At 39.7% G+C, this 15469-nt stretch overlaps 1 protein-coding gene across 3 annotated transcripts; it reads right to left on the bottom strand.

Moving 5' to 3' along the window:
- Positions 1-431: 431 nt before the first annotated feature.
- On the bottom strand, positions 432-15397 carry LOC145463349 (acyl-CoA dehydrogenase family member 10-like). Of its 3 annotated transcripts, none has more exons than XM_081447101.1 (28): positions 15381-15397; positions 14107-14378; positions 12948-13219; positions 11616-11774; positions 11375-11435; positions 11087-11185; positions 10721-10815; positions 10008-10054; positions 9556-9624; positions 8928-9021; positions 8394-8481; positions 7907-8057; positions 7570-7715; positions 6980-7153; positions 6495-6668; positions 5979-6145; positions 5488-5628; positions 5211-5282; positions 4649-4714; positions 4025-4115; positions 3582-3658; positions 2982-3063; positions 2576-2664; positions 2385-2468; positions 2157-2251; positions 1716-1764; positions 1552-1629; positions 432-1371 (listed from the first exon to the last, which is right to left on the bottom strand). In XM_081447101.1, the coding sequence occupies exons 2-28, from the start codon at positions 14330-14332 to the stop codon at positions 1219-1221; spliced, it is 3099 nt and encodes a 1032-aa protein (XP_081303227.1). In that variant the 5' UTR covers positions 14333-14378; positions 15381-15397; the 3' UTR covers positions 432-1218. The 3 variants fall into 3 exon arrangements, with proteins under 3 accessions (XP_081303227.1, XP_081303226.1, XP_081303225.1); XM_081447100.1 differs by having other exon boundaries at positions 15325-15395; XM_081447099.1 differs by lacking the exon at positions 15381-15397 and having other exon boundaries at positions 14107-15317.
- Positions 15398-15469: the final 72 nt, after the last annotated feature.

Below are 15469 nucleotides of genomic sequence, written 5' to 3'. Positions count from 1 at the left end.
ATGATATCACCCCTGAACACCTTAAAGGTAAAATTTGTTCTGTGTTCAAACTGAACGATGCTAAAGCATCGTCGTCCTATTCAGGCTTCAAGGACAATTGGGTTCCAATGCGAGATAGGTATTTTATGAGCAACTCCGAGTTTTTCAAATCCCTTTATACGCAACCCACTGTGTTGCTAAGGCAACCGTCTCCTGTAGCTGGAGTAAAAATTAATTTAAGGGGGCATCAAGAAGGTTCGTTGGTAGCAGCGATTCATGCTGCCAAGGAAAATGTAGATGTAGTCCCCCCGTCTGTTGATACAGAAGTGACTAAGAAAGTAGAGAAGATTGTTATTAGGTTACCGCCCATCTGCTAAGCATATACCAATTGTAAAGTTCGTGACGAATTCATTCGAAAAGTACAGTTTATACAGTCAAATCAGAAATTAAATAAAGAGAGTTTTCCGTATTCAAAGTTTGCATCATACTTTGACAGCTTGCTAGCAAAAGTCGCTAGGAATAACCAAAATATTTTATCGCCGGTACAGAGTTTGTGATTCCGACCTCACCCATCAATTCATTAAAAGTCTACGCAGATTCCCGGATGAAGGCCCCCATTGTTAAAACTCAATATAAAAAGGATCGATCAATCCCACACGTTCTTCATTTCCTAGTTATCAATTCCACGTTATATTTTAACCATTTTTTCCAATCCTATAAAAACACCCGTTTGCATAACTAGCTGTGGCAAAAGTACCATATAGATTTTCTACTTAATTCCTAAATTCATTTCCCTTTTTTAAGTTGAACTTATCATAACAATAGAATACCTACGGAAGATATATTATTACCTAAACAAAGTAAGAACGTACTCCTATTAGGAAGCACAGTTTTAAGGTTTTCATTGCGCGCTTTGACCACCCAGTCTGACCTTTATTGGTTATTTCTTTTTTTCCTTTCTCTTTAACTGACTGAAATCCAGATCAGTTACGTAACGGGTTTCTGCATAAGAGAAATAGAAATATAGTTCGTCTTTAATAAGACGCTAAAATTGGTCCGGAAAAAAAGCTTTTTTTATTCAAATCGTTTTCTGTGAACGTTGGTCGCCTGCGAATGGACATTGTACATTTAGCAGAAGGAACACATCTTACAGTCTTTGTATCAGCACCTGTAAAGAATGTTGAACACGAAGCTAGAGTTCAGGACTTGATATACTGTTGTCATCTGTTACACTTTATTTTACTGTTCCTTGGCGTTAGCTTTTTTTACTTCTCGCTTTGCCACAGCCCCAAGATGCACCTCGTCAGGACCATCTGCGAGACGAAGAATGCGAGCCCACGACCAAAACTGGGCCAGCGGCTGATCAGAAGAAAGACCCGCTCCTCCAAAAGCCTGGAAATGAGAAATACAAAGGGAAATTACTCCTTGCGGGGAAACACAGGGAAAATTTACAGAGTGTGCTGGTCAACCACGGAACGTTATTTGAGCATAAATCGTCCACATCCACCCTCTCAAAATAAAAGTGAAAAAGGGGTTAAGCCCTAACCATTTCTAACTGAGTCCACGACAAACCTGCATAGCTCTGTCGACGACATTTTGTGCCATCCGGGGTGCAACAATCTTAATCATGGCGATCTCTGGAGCAGCGACCTAAGACATGAAGAGAAAACTAAATGAGGAAGAAAGTGTGATTAAATTTCAGGTTGGAAAAGATGTGTTAACAGAGTTATATTGACCTTATTTCCCACTGTATCCATTAAATGGGCAGCCTTCAGTGTCAGAAGCCTGCAAAAGAAAATGTCACGTCACTAAAAAAAATGGGACTCACTGTGGACATTTTTTCGCGCTCTAAATGCAACTTTTTTAAAATGAACTGACTTAAGTGAAACAGAAGGTTTACCAAAGATCTGATTAATCTCCATAATATAATTGGCTGAAGGCATCTTTTTAGTCGGTGCACATTTCTTTGCAATCATTGTTCATCTTGGCAATGTTGCCCCAAGATCAAAACACTTCTTCTCTTTATCGATTGCTTTTCATTACTTTTAAAGCTAGCTGTGACAATTTTACTGCTAACCCTTTAGTTGGTGATTATTTCTTTATTCTCACTACTCAGCTTCTTGACAATGTACAGACAATATAAGGAGAAACTGGATTTAGAACGGAAGCTGACCCACCTGGCTTGTTCAATCTCTGTTCTAGACTCAGCTATGTCTTGTAAAATGGTTCCTTGTTCAACCAGTGGTTTGCCAAAAGCCACCCTGCTCCTGACCTGGTCACGAAAAAGAAAACGCGGTTATGAGTAACGCTACAATAAAAAAGTTTCAATTTAGTGTGGAGGTTAGGTAAGGTTAGTGTGGAGGTTAAGTTCCAATTTAGAGTGGAGGCTGGGTACAATAACTTACCCTGTCAATCATGAGTTCCAGGGATCTCTCGGCCTGACCTATCAGACGCATGCAATGATGAATACGACCTGGACCCAAGCGACCCTGCAAATGTAACGAGAACAAGCTTTCTTCGATTATACCACGTCACTAAGAAAAGTAGCCAAAAATTACCAACCTTGCTATGTTGAAACTGTTCATCTGCTACTAACCTGGGCAATCTCGAATCCTCTCCCAGGACCCAACAAAATGTTCTCCTTGGGTACTCGAACATCTTGGAACATGACCTCAGCATGACCACCTATCCGAACGGGAAAGATCAGATTTATAACTACATCGACTGACGAACACTATTCACTTAACTCAAGATGATGATTTCGAAACATCAGTCACCAACAGCAGTTCTTTTCAGAACTACCCTCATCCGGACGTCCACGCTTCGTTTAAAGTGATATAGTTATCAAGACATTACGTTTACCACACTTTAAAATGTGGTTCTAGGCAGGTAATTACAGTCGCCCACTCTGTAAAATCTAACTCAGACTAAAATACCACAGACGTAAAGACCGGAAGCGTTGATTGTGGATAACAAATGAAATTATAAAAAGCTGTATTTACATGGTGGATCTTGGTAGCCGAGAACAGACAAGGGTCGTACAACAGTGACTCCGGGTGTGTCCATGGGAACAAGGATCATAGCCTACGATGTGATAAAAACACAAGGGAGTAATTAAAGTACTTGAAGTTACACTTCATAGGAAAGAAAGCTGTGATGACAAGAAATAAGGAAACCATAGATAATTCACTTACGACAAAAGGACTACTACAGCAAACAATTTGATGAACGCGTACATTATTCGTACAGTCACTGTTTTTCGTCCGAAGTAATAGGATAAGCCAAGAATAAGTAACTTGAAAAACACTTCTGACAGTGAGAGACATTTGGGGGTTCGAGCGGTTTACAACTGAGTGTCGAAAGTAATCAGGCAATTACTTTGGTTTTGGTTTTGGTTTTACTACGGTTTGAGATTGGCCGAGTAGTGTAATTGGTACGTAATTGATTTGGTTTTAATTTTATGACACTCAGTTGAAAACCGCTCTACTTCTCACGCTATACTACAATGTTTTCGAATGTAATGCAAATCTCAAACTCACGGCTTGCGGCAAATCACCTACCATCCCTCTAGAAGACCATGCTAACCATTTGTCGACCATTACCTGCTGTTTGTGTTTAGGAGCATCGGGATCAGTCTTCCCCATAAAAATACAAATCTTGCATCGAGGATCCATGCCACCTGTAATTGGTAAACAATTTGACAAATAAACAAAAATATTCATGCCACACTACTTGAAAAGGTTGCTTTGAAGTGTAAATCTAGACCCAATTATCACAGTGTTTACAAATGCATATATACCAGGGAAAACAAATCGTCTTGGACATAAACATCTTCACTGATAATCGCAGCAGACCCAGATCATGGCAATCCTTTTTTAGCAAGAGAGGTTTGATAATCTATGACTTCACTCTGGGCGTCTCCTGCGTCTTGTGGCGCAACTTTAGACTTGTAAGTAATATTATTACGTAAGGATGTAAGGATATCATTTGCCCGTTGTAAGTTGGATAGCGCCCATAATTGAACAATTCCCAAATGACTTATAACCTGATGTCCACCATTTGTGTCCGTTGATGACATAATGATCTCCATCAAGTGTAATTGACGACTCGATGTTAGTGGCATCTGATGAGGCTACCTACAATAAAGACAACGGTAATCACACAAGCATAACGACGACAGCATTAAAACAAAAAACAAAAAGAAAGTGGGAAACAATACACTTTTACATAACGGAAAGAAAGCAATGCCCTCGTGCGATTTCTAACGTTCTGCTACTGTAAATCTTAAAATATGCGATGTACACCACAAGAGAGCCTGTTTTTATCAATGGCTCTGACAGAATATTATACATAGCTAAGTGTAGGAACCACTAGTATCTGAAGGCTTCCATATCAACATTAGAACAGATATCCTCGATTAACAAACACAGGTTGTTTGCTGAAAAGTGGATACAGTATTTATCGAACCATCAAATCATCATTTTTTCCTTTGTCTTATAATAAAATTTTGGAGGAATTGATTTCGGTCTTCCTACTTTTTCTCGAGCTCGTGATTTTTATATTGTTACGAGAAATTTGATGCAGGTCACCCTTGGGGCTTACAGGGTTAATAATAACTCGAGACCTGTCATGCTGGCTAAATTGAACCCGCTAAAAAAAATCACCTGACCTTAGGCTCAGTCATAGCAAAGCACGATCTTATTTTTCCATCTAAAAGAGGCTGCAGCCATCTCTCCTATGATCAAGAAAGCCAATGAATAACATTAAACCTCGTCACTGATATTCGTGCTTCTTTATTGATGTCAGGTTAGAAACCTTGACAGTAAATAAATAGATCAGTACCTAGATCAGTACCTATGTAGAATTAGTATCAATAGTTCGTCTTGTACGTGTGATCGTCCGGGAGGGGGTAGTTCTGAACAGAACTGTTGTTGGTGAATGACCTTTCGACAATCTGTGGCATCTTTGTTCGGGTTTGTTCTGCCACATGCCACACGCTCACATTCACGCGAGATCTTCAAATCCGTATTCTGATTCAGTACAAGACTTCTTGTGAATTGGAATCGGCTGCCCGGTGTTTTGGACAACACTCTCTTGAATACTACTAAATAGACCGCAAAGTAAACAAACATGATAAATTACTTGCTAAAAGCGGTCAGATATTCAGATTTTTGTATCAAGGCAGCCACGACGGTGCGCTCAGGACAATTCTTAGCAATTAGTTTTCGTACCTGTTGTTGACTAGTGCCATATTTTATTAGAACTTCCATGTTGCCCGTGTCTGGGGCAGAACAGTTAAACATCTGTCAAGGAAAGAGATAAACAAGGAAATAAGCGGAAAAAAAGGTAATTTTGAGACACTATTTTCAGTGGTCATGTTCAACCTGCAATCCTTGCCGAAATACACTGTCAGAGTGTGTGTATGAGGTAAGGTTTAAATGGCCAATCAGAAGACTCCTTTTATCCTGGTTACTTTTATAAAAACAATGACTATGCCTAATCACACACCTCAGGTCCGTATACTGATCTTCCCATCACCTCACACAGGTAAGCGTATTCCACATTCGTTAATCCAGCGCCATATTTGACTTCAGGATCCGCTTCAACTGGAATAAACAGATTCCATAATCCTGCTGATCTAGCTTTTTCCTATAAATGAAAATTTTGAGGCTCGGACTGTGAACAATGCATACCATAGACAAACTAGAACGGGCCATCTCCTTTCATATCTAACTAGCTCGTTTCGGAAATTGGTCACCGTTTATTCTAGATCCGCGCCTGTCTTGTAAATGCCTTCTCCTGTACTTTAAATGATGTTTGGTGTATTTCAACAGTCCATTAAAATTTATTTCAAAAATAACTAGCTATTTGTCAACGCAATTTAACTCAGCCCTCATAATGTACATGAGTGAGTATGAATATCGAAAGTCATTGACAAATAAACTTACGCTTAAAACTTCACGGTGAACGGGGACGTTATTTACAATGATTAGGACTACCTTAATCTCTTCCACCAAAGGATGCGGAGTCCAGCAATGCTCAGAGGCCTGGTGCCTGTTGAATTCAGCCTCGTTGGGATACACGTGTTCCTCCATAAAGTCTGATAATTGTTTATACATTTCTTGCACGTGAGAAGGAAGAGCCTTGAGGTCAATTGGCAGGAGACCTGTATGGAATGGATGGAAATTCGACGAGGTGCTATGTAAATGTCACGACCTATTACGTCATGTATTCCAACATCAGAGACAAAAGTCACAACGCTCATCAGGTGATACTCTTATAATATAGTTCACCTCTACGCCGGAGATCACTGAGAAAATGAGCAAAAAACAATACAAGGAATTTAGGAGTATAGGTGTAGTTAATTCCTACATCACCCCTGTCACTGACAAATAAAGCCGACCGCTTCAATTTTGGAACATTACCGTACATGTCATCTTTGAAATTCTTAATAAAAACATAAAAAGAAAACTTCATCTGTACTTTCCAGCCGTTCAGACGCCAGACCACATTACCTGATGTACCAACATGAGAGGAAGTGGAATACATTCTCTTTGCTCCTCCCAGGCCACCTCCACTGGCACCACTGTTGGACCCAGTGCCTTGCTTACCAGCCAGTCTCCACCCGGTCTTCGCCATCGTCTCCGCCAGCATACCGACAGCTTTGGCATTTTCAGAGCTGGCTTGTCCTACAAATGGACCAAACCCTACGTAACTACTACGACCTTTGACTTTCTCACAATATCGGTTTTGAATTTTGCTTTTGCCCTTCTTTTTTTCTCTATTAAAAGAAAACTTGTCGCATCTGAGACAACTTGTACATTTAGTCAGATGGGGTTCTCGCCTCTTTCCAACTGGAGCAGCGCGTTAAGCCTGGTGGCGAATCAAACCCGAGACCTTGACGTCATGAACAAACAAGATATGAATCAAGAGCGCCCAAGATCGAGGCTGGTCACATGCCATGGACTAACGCCCTTATTTGGAAATCTGATTGACAGACCTTGTAAGCCTCTTTTGTAGACACCTTGAAGGATAGCAGCCACACGGAAAAACGAAAATGCCATGTAGAAGTTCCAGTTGTCAACAGGAGGGATCCCTGCTCGCTGACAGTACTCCTGCATGTACTGCGCGTCACTCGGAATACCGAGAGAACTCGGATCACGATCAGCAAAGCCTGGTAACAAAAAACAGCAAACGAAAATACTGTCATCAATGAAATTATATGGGAAGATCAAAACTTGTCTCACATTACGTCATTAGCAAAAACTCACTGGCCAGTAAGGAAAGAAAAAGATGTTATTTAATCGCAATTTACTAGGACAGAAGGCATCTCGTTTATCAGTGAAAACTTCATGTGTCCCACTTTAAACAGAGGTGGCTTGTCTTTTTTGCGTAGAAACTTTTCAGTATCATAACATTTTGTACACTGTACATAGCCAATATGCTCCCATAGACATAAACACTCATTAATCAAGGTAGTGCTCGAGTAACTTGGCGTCATCATTCTGTTCACAGACAATTTTAGGGATAGGGTTAGAGAATTGCGCGCTTTCTGTTCCGTGCTATGTGTTAAGCGTATGAAGTTTTTACCTTTTAGAACTGGAAAATCTGGAGCGAGATGATGAGGTAGACAGTTGTATGCCAAGTCTGACAGCGGGTCACCCAGAGTTGATAGTTCCCAGTCTAAAACAGCTATTACTTCTGGCTTTTTCTCGTCAAAAATTAAATTGTCTAACCTGCAACAATGCAAGAAAACATCATGAATATTTACGTGAACTACTTCCTGAAGTAACTGTGAAGAGTTATAAAGAGAACGGAAACTGAGAGAAAAAGTACATGCTAAAATGAAGACAAACAAACAAACAAAGAAACCAACAATGGACAATAACAACAACAATACGATACATTTTTATCACGCTCTAGTGACCTAAAATCTCCATGAACAACGGTTGTAGAATCATTTGCCGGAACATTTTCTAACAGCCACGCTATAAGCTTGTCCATAGCTGGTATTTCACGTGTTTTGCTGGCCTCGTACTGTTTGGCCCACCTCTCTGTTTGACGACGAATGTAGTTACCTAAACATAAAGCACAATCTTGTGAAAAAGCATTCAACCTATATGAACAACCAAATGTTACCCACTTGGAGGAACAAGCACCTCCGTTTTACGGTTGGAAACAATCTATAGTTGTTTAAGCCCAACCTTGTGTTTTTCCTTAGAAATTATGATACTAGGCAAATGTATAGCATACACTTCTGATAGGAAGCTGACAGAACTGAACAACTTTCTCTTTCGTCTGCTCGTTACTACTCTTGCAAGCTACCATTTGGTTCAAGGACTGACCTTCTATAAGGATTTACGTGTTTCAGCACCTTGTTTCCCTAGCTGTATCACAAAGAGTATTAAGCTTACCTCGCTTGCCAAAGTCCCCTAGACCAACAGCATCAATGTCCACGTTGTGAATTTTGAAAAGTGTCTCGTTCATCGCATGATAAATTTCCTGCAGAGACCAGTTACTGAATGAATTTATATAGATATACACTGAGCTAAGCTTTTTGTGGCAGTTAAGGAAGTATTGTAGTTTCAGCTTATAACGTGATCCTCTATGATTCTGTGAGGTTGGAGGGCAACTTAGCTTTTTAGCAAATTTTATAAGGCATTTTTGCATTGTACTGATTCATGCCTTGAGGGAATTATAGCTAACATATAAGGGAGGCTATGGTGGGATTGGGTAATATCACCTTAGAATGACGCGCTTCTCTGCATATTAATGAGTTTCCGCTGCAAAAAAATGGGCTTTATTCTTTATTCTTCCCCCCTATACTAGTTACTACTTTCGTGTGGTACATAATTTCTAGGCTAAAAGGCTAGTTCTTTAAACCAGGTTTCTTTGCAAGAAACAAAGAAATAAACTTTAACTTAGAAAGCTTTCAAAAAGTTACATACTTTCCTTTCCTCCACTGTCATACCGGGCAACGATGGATCTTTGAATAAGCGCCCTTCAGCATATTCCATAACATAAAATGGAGTACCTAGAATGCTATACATGTAATTGAAAACAGTGCAAGAAAAAAATATTCTAGTTCCCACACATGATAAAAATCACATCTCCATATGTTATTAAACAAGGTCAAGAACAACTGTTGAAATGATCAGTTTAACGGGACTACTAGGAAAGCAAGAATCGTTTTTCATCTTCCTTTACATCTCTACCTAAACTGTAAGGCTTTACTAAAAAGAACTAATGGGAAATAAGGAATATAGGCCAGTTGTTTCACCTAAGGCTGACTTTGATGGTCTTTGATGCTTCGACAATGAGACTATTGCGCAAAATTGAAAGTAATTCAATGAAAGATGTAACACGATCTCAAGTTAAGTATCCAGACACCTTGCTGGCCAGTTTAGAGTTTAGAAACAAGATTGTCTGTTTGAGGACCAGGAATGTCCTCACTAATTTGCTTGGGTGTGGAGCTGGATGGAGAAGGGTAATGAGAGGGTAATCTAACATCAGGGAATAAAGGATACAAATGGATAAAATAACAGAGAAAGAGGATGAAGCACTGTGATAACTTACCTACTGTCCTCACATAAGGCTAACGTTTTTGGAACAGGAACTCCAGCAGAACCAAGGGCTTTCATCACCCTGAAAAGTGACAGAGTGTCAAAAATAATATGCATTAAGATCACAAGACTTGTACACCAAAGAGGAAGGCTGTTTAGAAACCCAGACAAAAATTCTTTGCTGGAAATAGAACAGATCAGATTTGCTCGTATTATTGACACCCATTAAGTGAACATAAATAATATTTTAATTTTTGTCAGCTTCTGTCAATGTAAAAGATTGGCTGGACTATAGATAAAAACTTCAGCAGAGATTCAGTCTGGGTCATGACGTAATGTTGACAAAGAGAAGCTCAGTGTATCCTCTGGCTATTTCCACCTGAACAAAATAATATAAAGAATTAATTACAGTAATGATACAGTCATGAGCATATTGAATGATAAATTACTGAGATCAAAACCCACTTGTACTCCCTTTCCACAGCATGTGCAGAAGGTAAAAGCTTTCCAGGCTGTGGAGTAGAGCAAACAGCAAAATGTTATTAATACTTTACACTAAGGGGACTCCAACCTTCACTGGACCCTGGGCCAAATAAATGCAATGACATTATATTATGTCAATTATACACTGTAGTTTGCTACAAAACTTTACAGTGGTGAAGGAAATACATGTTACAAGCTTAATGAGGGAGAAATGGCAAAGAACATCTAGTGTACCTTAGAACATCATGTGTTTGTTAAAGGAGAAAACTGGCATACATGAGAAATTTAAGAGTTGCTAATTTCCGTTCGTTCGTGTTTTGAAGGAGGGCTTGATTTGACATTCTTGAGAATCATCATGGAAGCCATGCAATCCAAGAGAATTAGAACAAATAACTGATGAGTGTAAAGGTGGCCATGGTGATGTTAATTGGACTGGAAATATCTGCCTGGATCCGTACACATCACTGTTCAACAATTCTCTGAAGCTGTGCAGAGTCAATAACATTGGCAAAGAAGGCCAATTATCACCACCCTAACCAAATACAGCTTGAAAAGGGTGGTATGAAGTTATAAGGCGAGTTAACAGCAACTTGATGTGTTTAAGGACTCAACACAGTAAAGATCTGCATACCACGAGCTTCAGCAAATAATTCCTGTTTGCTGCTTTCAATAATTAATGCAGGCTAATTACTCACAGGCTTTTTCCTAATGACCAGCCGTTGTCCTCCATATTCCACATAGTATGTAGGATTGGACTGGCCATGTTTAAATTGACGAACTATGGGAAGATCTGAAAAGGTAATTTAAAATCCCATTCATTACTACATCAAGAAATTTCATCATTTGACCAGATTTTCAGTGCAGCTTAATTTATGCAAGCAGGGGAGTACTCAATGTATTTTACACAAATATGTATAGCTGTGGAACTCTCTTGTGATGCTGTAATGAATGCAAGTTTCTTAGGCTGGTAATTTATAACCAAACAGATGAAACAATTTTAGAGTGACAGAATCATACAGTGTTCAAAAGAGTCAATAAAATGTACAAACTTTTTTCGTTACCTCCTTGGTGCAAACCAAGCTCCTTCTGCAGATAACCAACAAGGGAATCAACAGAAATCTGATGAGCTTTACGCACTGCAGTGGTACCAGGAACAAATCCTGCAAATTTAAACAACCACATTATACATGTACAAGAGGTATGTCGTATCTCATAATCAGTGATGCTAGATTGATTGCAAAGAATTAATTGCATTATCAAAGCTTACTCCTCTCTAGTCTTTCTCAGCTTTTGCACAAGTTCAAAGACATTTTATTTCTTAATATATAATATTTATTGTCTTTCACTACCTTTTAGTGGGAAACTAAGTACATTCTCCAGTTCATGTAAAGCACTTTTGATGTCATCAACCTTCACATCAGATACAAAAAATAATGAAATGATTCAATTAATATTTTCATTTTGTAAATCATATTTAGCAACAAAAGTAAGCTCTTGGCCAGGTGTTTCAAAGGTGACTGCCATTTGTTCATGACCTTTATTCCAGCCAGACCCAAGTATTATCATTCTATTCTGTACACCTACATGTACCTTAATTGTGTGAAAGCCCATTTTCTGTGCAGTCTTCAAATTTTGGCCAAAATCATCTAAAAACACCACCTCCTCTGGATTTAACTTGAGTCTGTTAAGCAGCTTGAGATAAAATTGCTCTTCTGGTTTCCTTGTTCCCTCTAATGCAGACTCTAACACCTAGACAAGCAACATATCAGATTAACCCATTGACTCCCAGAACTTTTTGCCAAAAACACAGTTTTTGGACATTTTGGAGATTTTCAGGCTGGATATGGGCCAAATTAGCTCCAATTGACTCAAAAAGGCATTTGCAACATGACAGCATGCTTTTCTTTCCACTAACATCGTGTTTTACGACATGTTTGCTTGCTTATGCACAGAAATCAAAATTTTGAGAAAGTGACGTCTTTAGGCTTTTCGTTTTTTTAATTTTTTTTTTTTCGCCTTTCCTTTGTCTCCTTTTCTTATCTTTTTGCTGCAGTCATTGACCTTCTACTGGGCTTGCTTCCAGTTCAATATAGTCTGAGAAAGCATTGTTGAGACAGGCAATTTTTACCCTGGAGTAGCCACGTGTAGTCGCAGGAAATTTTGCTCTGAGTTTTTCGCTCAAATTTCTGAGCGTTTCGTATATATTTCCAGCTCTATTGAGCCGATCACTCTGATCTGGGTATCATTGGAAAGATCTTTTCCTTCTGCAGAAGTTGAGTATTGATGATGCCAATTTTGGTCAAAGCTGATGACATCAGTAGTGGAACAAAGGCCAAGGTTTGTCACGGGCGGTTACGGGCAGCACAGGAGTCAATGGGTTAAGCATGGCTCAAATTTTTGCATATATTCTAAAACACATGAGAGTTTGGATGATGAGAGTTTGGTGTCAGAGTAGTGAAATTATGGAATCAGTGTCAGTGGGATCTCTCAATCTCGACAACTCAAACCAGACATGATTTGATCAAAAACAACTTTGTTTAATTTATGTGCTATAAAGCACGAGGGCAGACGAAGAGAAAGACAACAAGAGAGGAGGTGTTGGAGAAAGAAGGGGGGGGGGGGAGTCAGAGGAGCAAAAGAGGGAAGGAGAAAGATAGAGTCTGGAGAAGGAAAAGGGTAAGGATGAGGAGAAGGACAACAAGGATAGAGAAGGAGAGTTGGTCAGGAGGTGGAGAAGGCAGAGGAAGAGCAGGATGAGGAGGAAGAAGAGGAGAAAGATGAAACAAACACAGTTGTGTGATTATAGACTTGTCAGGAAAGCAGCTGCTCTTGTTCTTTTCAGCAGGAAGACAATAAACAGAAAACGGGTTGACAGTGCTTGCTAGTGAGAGAAAAAAAAACAACATAAAATAAAGAACTCACCACATCAAAATGTTCCACATCTACTGGGCAAAATGACTTTCCATTTTCCATCAACCAGTTGTTTGTTACTAAGGCAGTTTTTAAGCCCTCTGCTCTGATGCACTGAATTGCCGTTACGACCTCAGGATAGGGCTCAAACATTGCTGTCTGAATGCTTGGTAACAGCTCTGTCATGTTTACACTTTGCTGGGTCATGGATTGTACGACGTCTCCAAATTTCTGAGCAAATTCTCCTGGTAGGAGAGTTCCACATTCTAACTGTGCCCAGACACCTGTAAGTACAGTTGAACCAGAGGTGGGACTGGGAAAGTGTCCTTTAATGGAAAGTAATTACTTATATATATATGGAAGGTTAAAGATGCCGCATTTGTATGAGGCTTGTATTATGTGACTACGTGTTCACTTCCTGAAGGTGTCCACCCATGGGAGGAGCCCCTTTCTCCCTTCCATCCCCCCCCCCTGAAAAAAAAAAAACGTTTTGCTTGGTAATAAGCATGATTAATTAACTTGAAATTAAATGAATGCAATAATTATACCTCTATAAGTAATTTTTATACAAATTATTTTAATTTACTCAAACATCTTCCAGAAAAAATTTTAATTGCCTGTGAGGTGAGACTAGCCTGACTACAAAATCAACTAGCCCTGGACTGTTGGAGACAACCTCCCTTGCACACATTTATGTAGTTTGATATTAAAAGGAGGAAGGAGGCAGAAGTCATGACAATGCATGTAAATTAGCATGAAAGAGTTTAAATGAGTTAGTGAGTGAGCACAGGTTAATTAAACATTAACACTTTTAATAACAATGCGGAGATGGTCAGTGCACTCAACTCGATCTGGATCATACAGCCCAGGTTTGAGCCCATCCAAGCCCTGGCTGGAGACATTGTGTACATGTAGTGTTCTTGGACAAGACACTTTACTCTCACAGTACCTCTCTCCACCCAGGTATGCAAATGGTACTGGTGAATTTAATGTTGGGGCTAACCGTGCAATGGATTAGCCTCCCATCCAGGGAGGAGTAAAAATACTCCTAGTCACTTCATGCTACAGAAACTGAGATAAGCTCCAGCCTGATGGGCCATTTGCCCCGTATGTAGACTATACCTACCTTTACAATGTACTTACTGTTAATGATATAAGTCCATTTAATTACCTCTCTCGCCACCAGCATTGATAGCTGAGGCAATAGAACCTCTTTGTAGGCCATGACTATCTTCAAACTGATCAATCAAGGGCAATGGAGAAGGGAGCACCACTCCACCCATGTCAAATGCCACAGCCTTAGGTTTGATTGATTGAAGGCTAGCATAGTGTCGAGGATGAACCAGGTGAAGACAGCGAAGGTGATGACACCTTAAATTTCTTAGTTGAGAAATCATACTTCAAATTGGTTGCTGCCAGTACATTGTTTCATCAAGGTGATTTCTGCAGAATAGTAAAAGTGTAACTTTTTTATAACTTTGCAAAGTCAAGGAGGGTGGGTGGTATGGTCAGAGGGGTAGTGAGAAGTGAGGGGAGAGGAAGAGAGAAGAAGGAGAAAGAGAAAAATGGGCTGCTAGTGTAAGTAGTTCTCCAGCCCTCTCCTGAATAATTAGGTACCAAGAGTGAGTCATAGACCTCTAAAACAAACATTTGCAATGAGTCATAAGAAGTCCCTTCTCTCCTTCCTGCCATCTACAGGGCTAAAAACAACTTGACTTCCAGCTTGTTCTTTGGACAATTAGCTCTCAAATTGTGCTTCCTCTGAGCAAGTCTCAGGTTGCTCTTTTTTTATCTCATTGGTAGAGGACTTACCTGATCCCTTGCCCATCAGGCGAGTGAGAATAAAAAGTCACTTGCCTGGCAGGGATATCTACTTGTCCCGGATGATTGGGCCCTGTTCTAACAAAAAAATATAAAACCCTCCAACTTACCTATCACTAAAAAATCATTAGTGACTGATTAGTATCAATTCAATGGAAAGAAGATATTTTTCAAGTAGAACCCAAGGAGATGGAAGAGCTATCTAATAAAACTACACTGCATTTACTGCTGAAATGATGCTTAGAAGCATCTTAGACATGTCTCCACCCCCCTCCCCTCCCAGGGACCCTCCCTGCAACCCTCCCCTGTGGATGAGTAGCTAGAGCGCTAATTTTTTTCCTCAGTTATGTACTGTACAATAAAATACAATAAAATACGCTGTGAACGTTTTAAATCCGTAAATAATAACACTCCACTGCTGGCAGTGCTCAAAATACTTGAAGCCTAGGCCTAGTATTTTTAACTGTGCAGTCTCGAAATGACTATAACAAAGAAATGAAAGAAACAAACTAGAAAATAACGTTGAAAAATTCTACCAGCGAATAATTTATCACACACTGGCTATTACCTTTTGGGAAGCATAAAATTGTGAATTGGAACAAAGAATAACACAACCATGTTTACCTTCGACCTGGCGCCATCTTAAAACCAGCGAAAACCTGGGAACTACCCGAGTAGTGGCTCGATCCAGTTTCCCGAGTAACTTGTGCTCA

Source organism: Orbicella franksi, chromosome 12 (genome assembly GCF_964199315.1).
Source record: "Orbicella franksi chromosome 12, jaOrbFran1.1, whole genome shotgun sequence".
NCBI lineage: Eukaryota > Metazoa > Cnidaria > Anthozoa > Scleractinia > Merulinidae > Orbicella > Orbicella franksi.
This window is presented reverse-complemented; position numbering and strand designations above follow the sequence as displayed.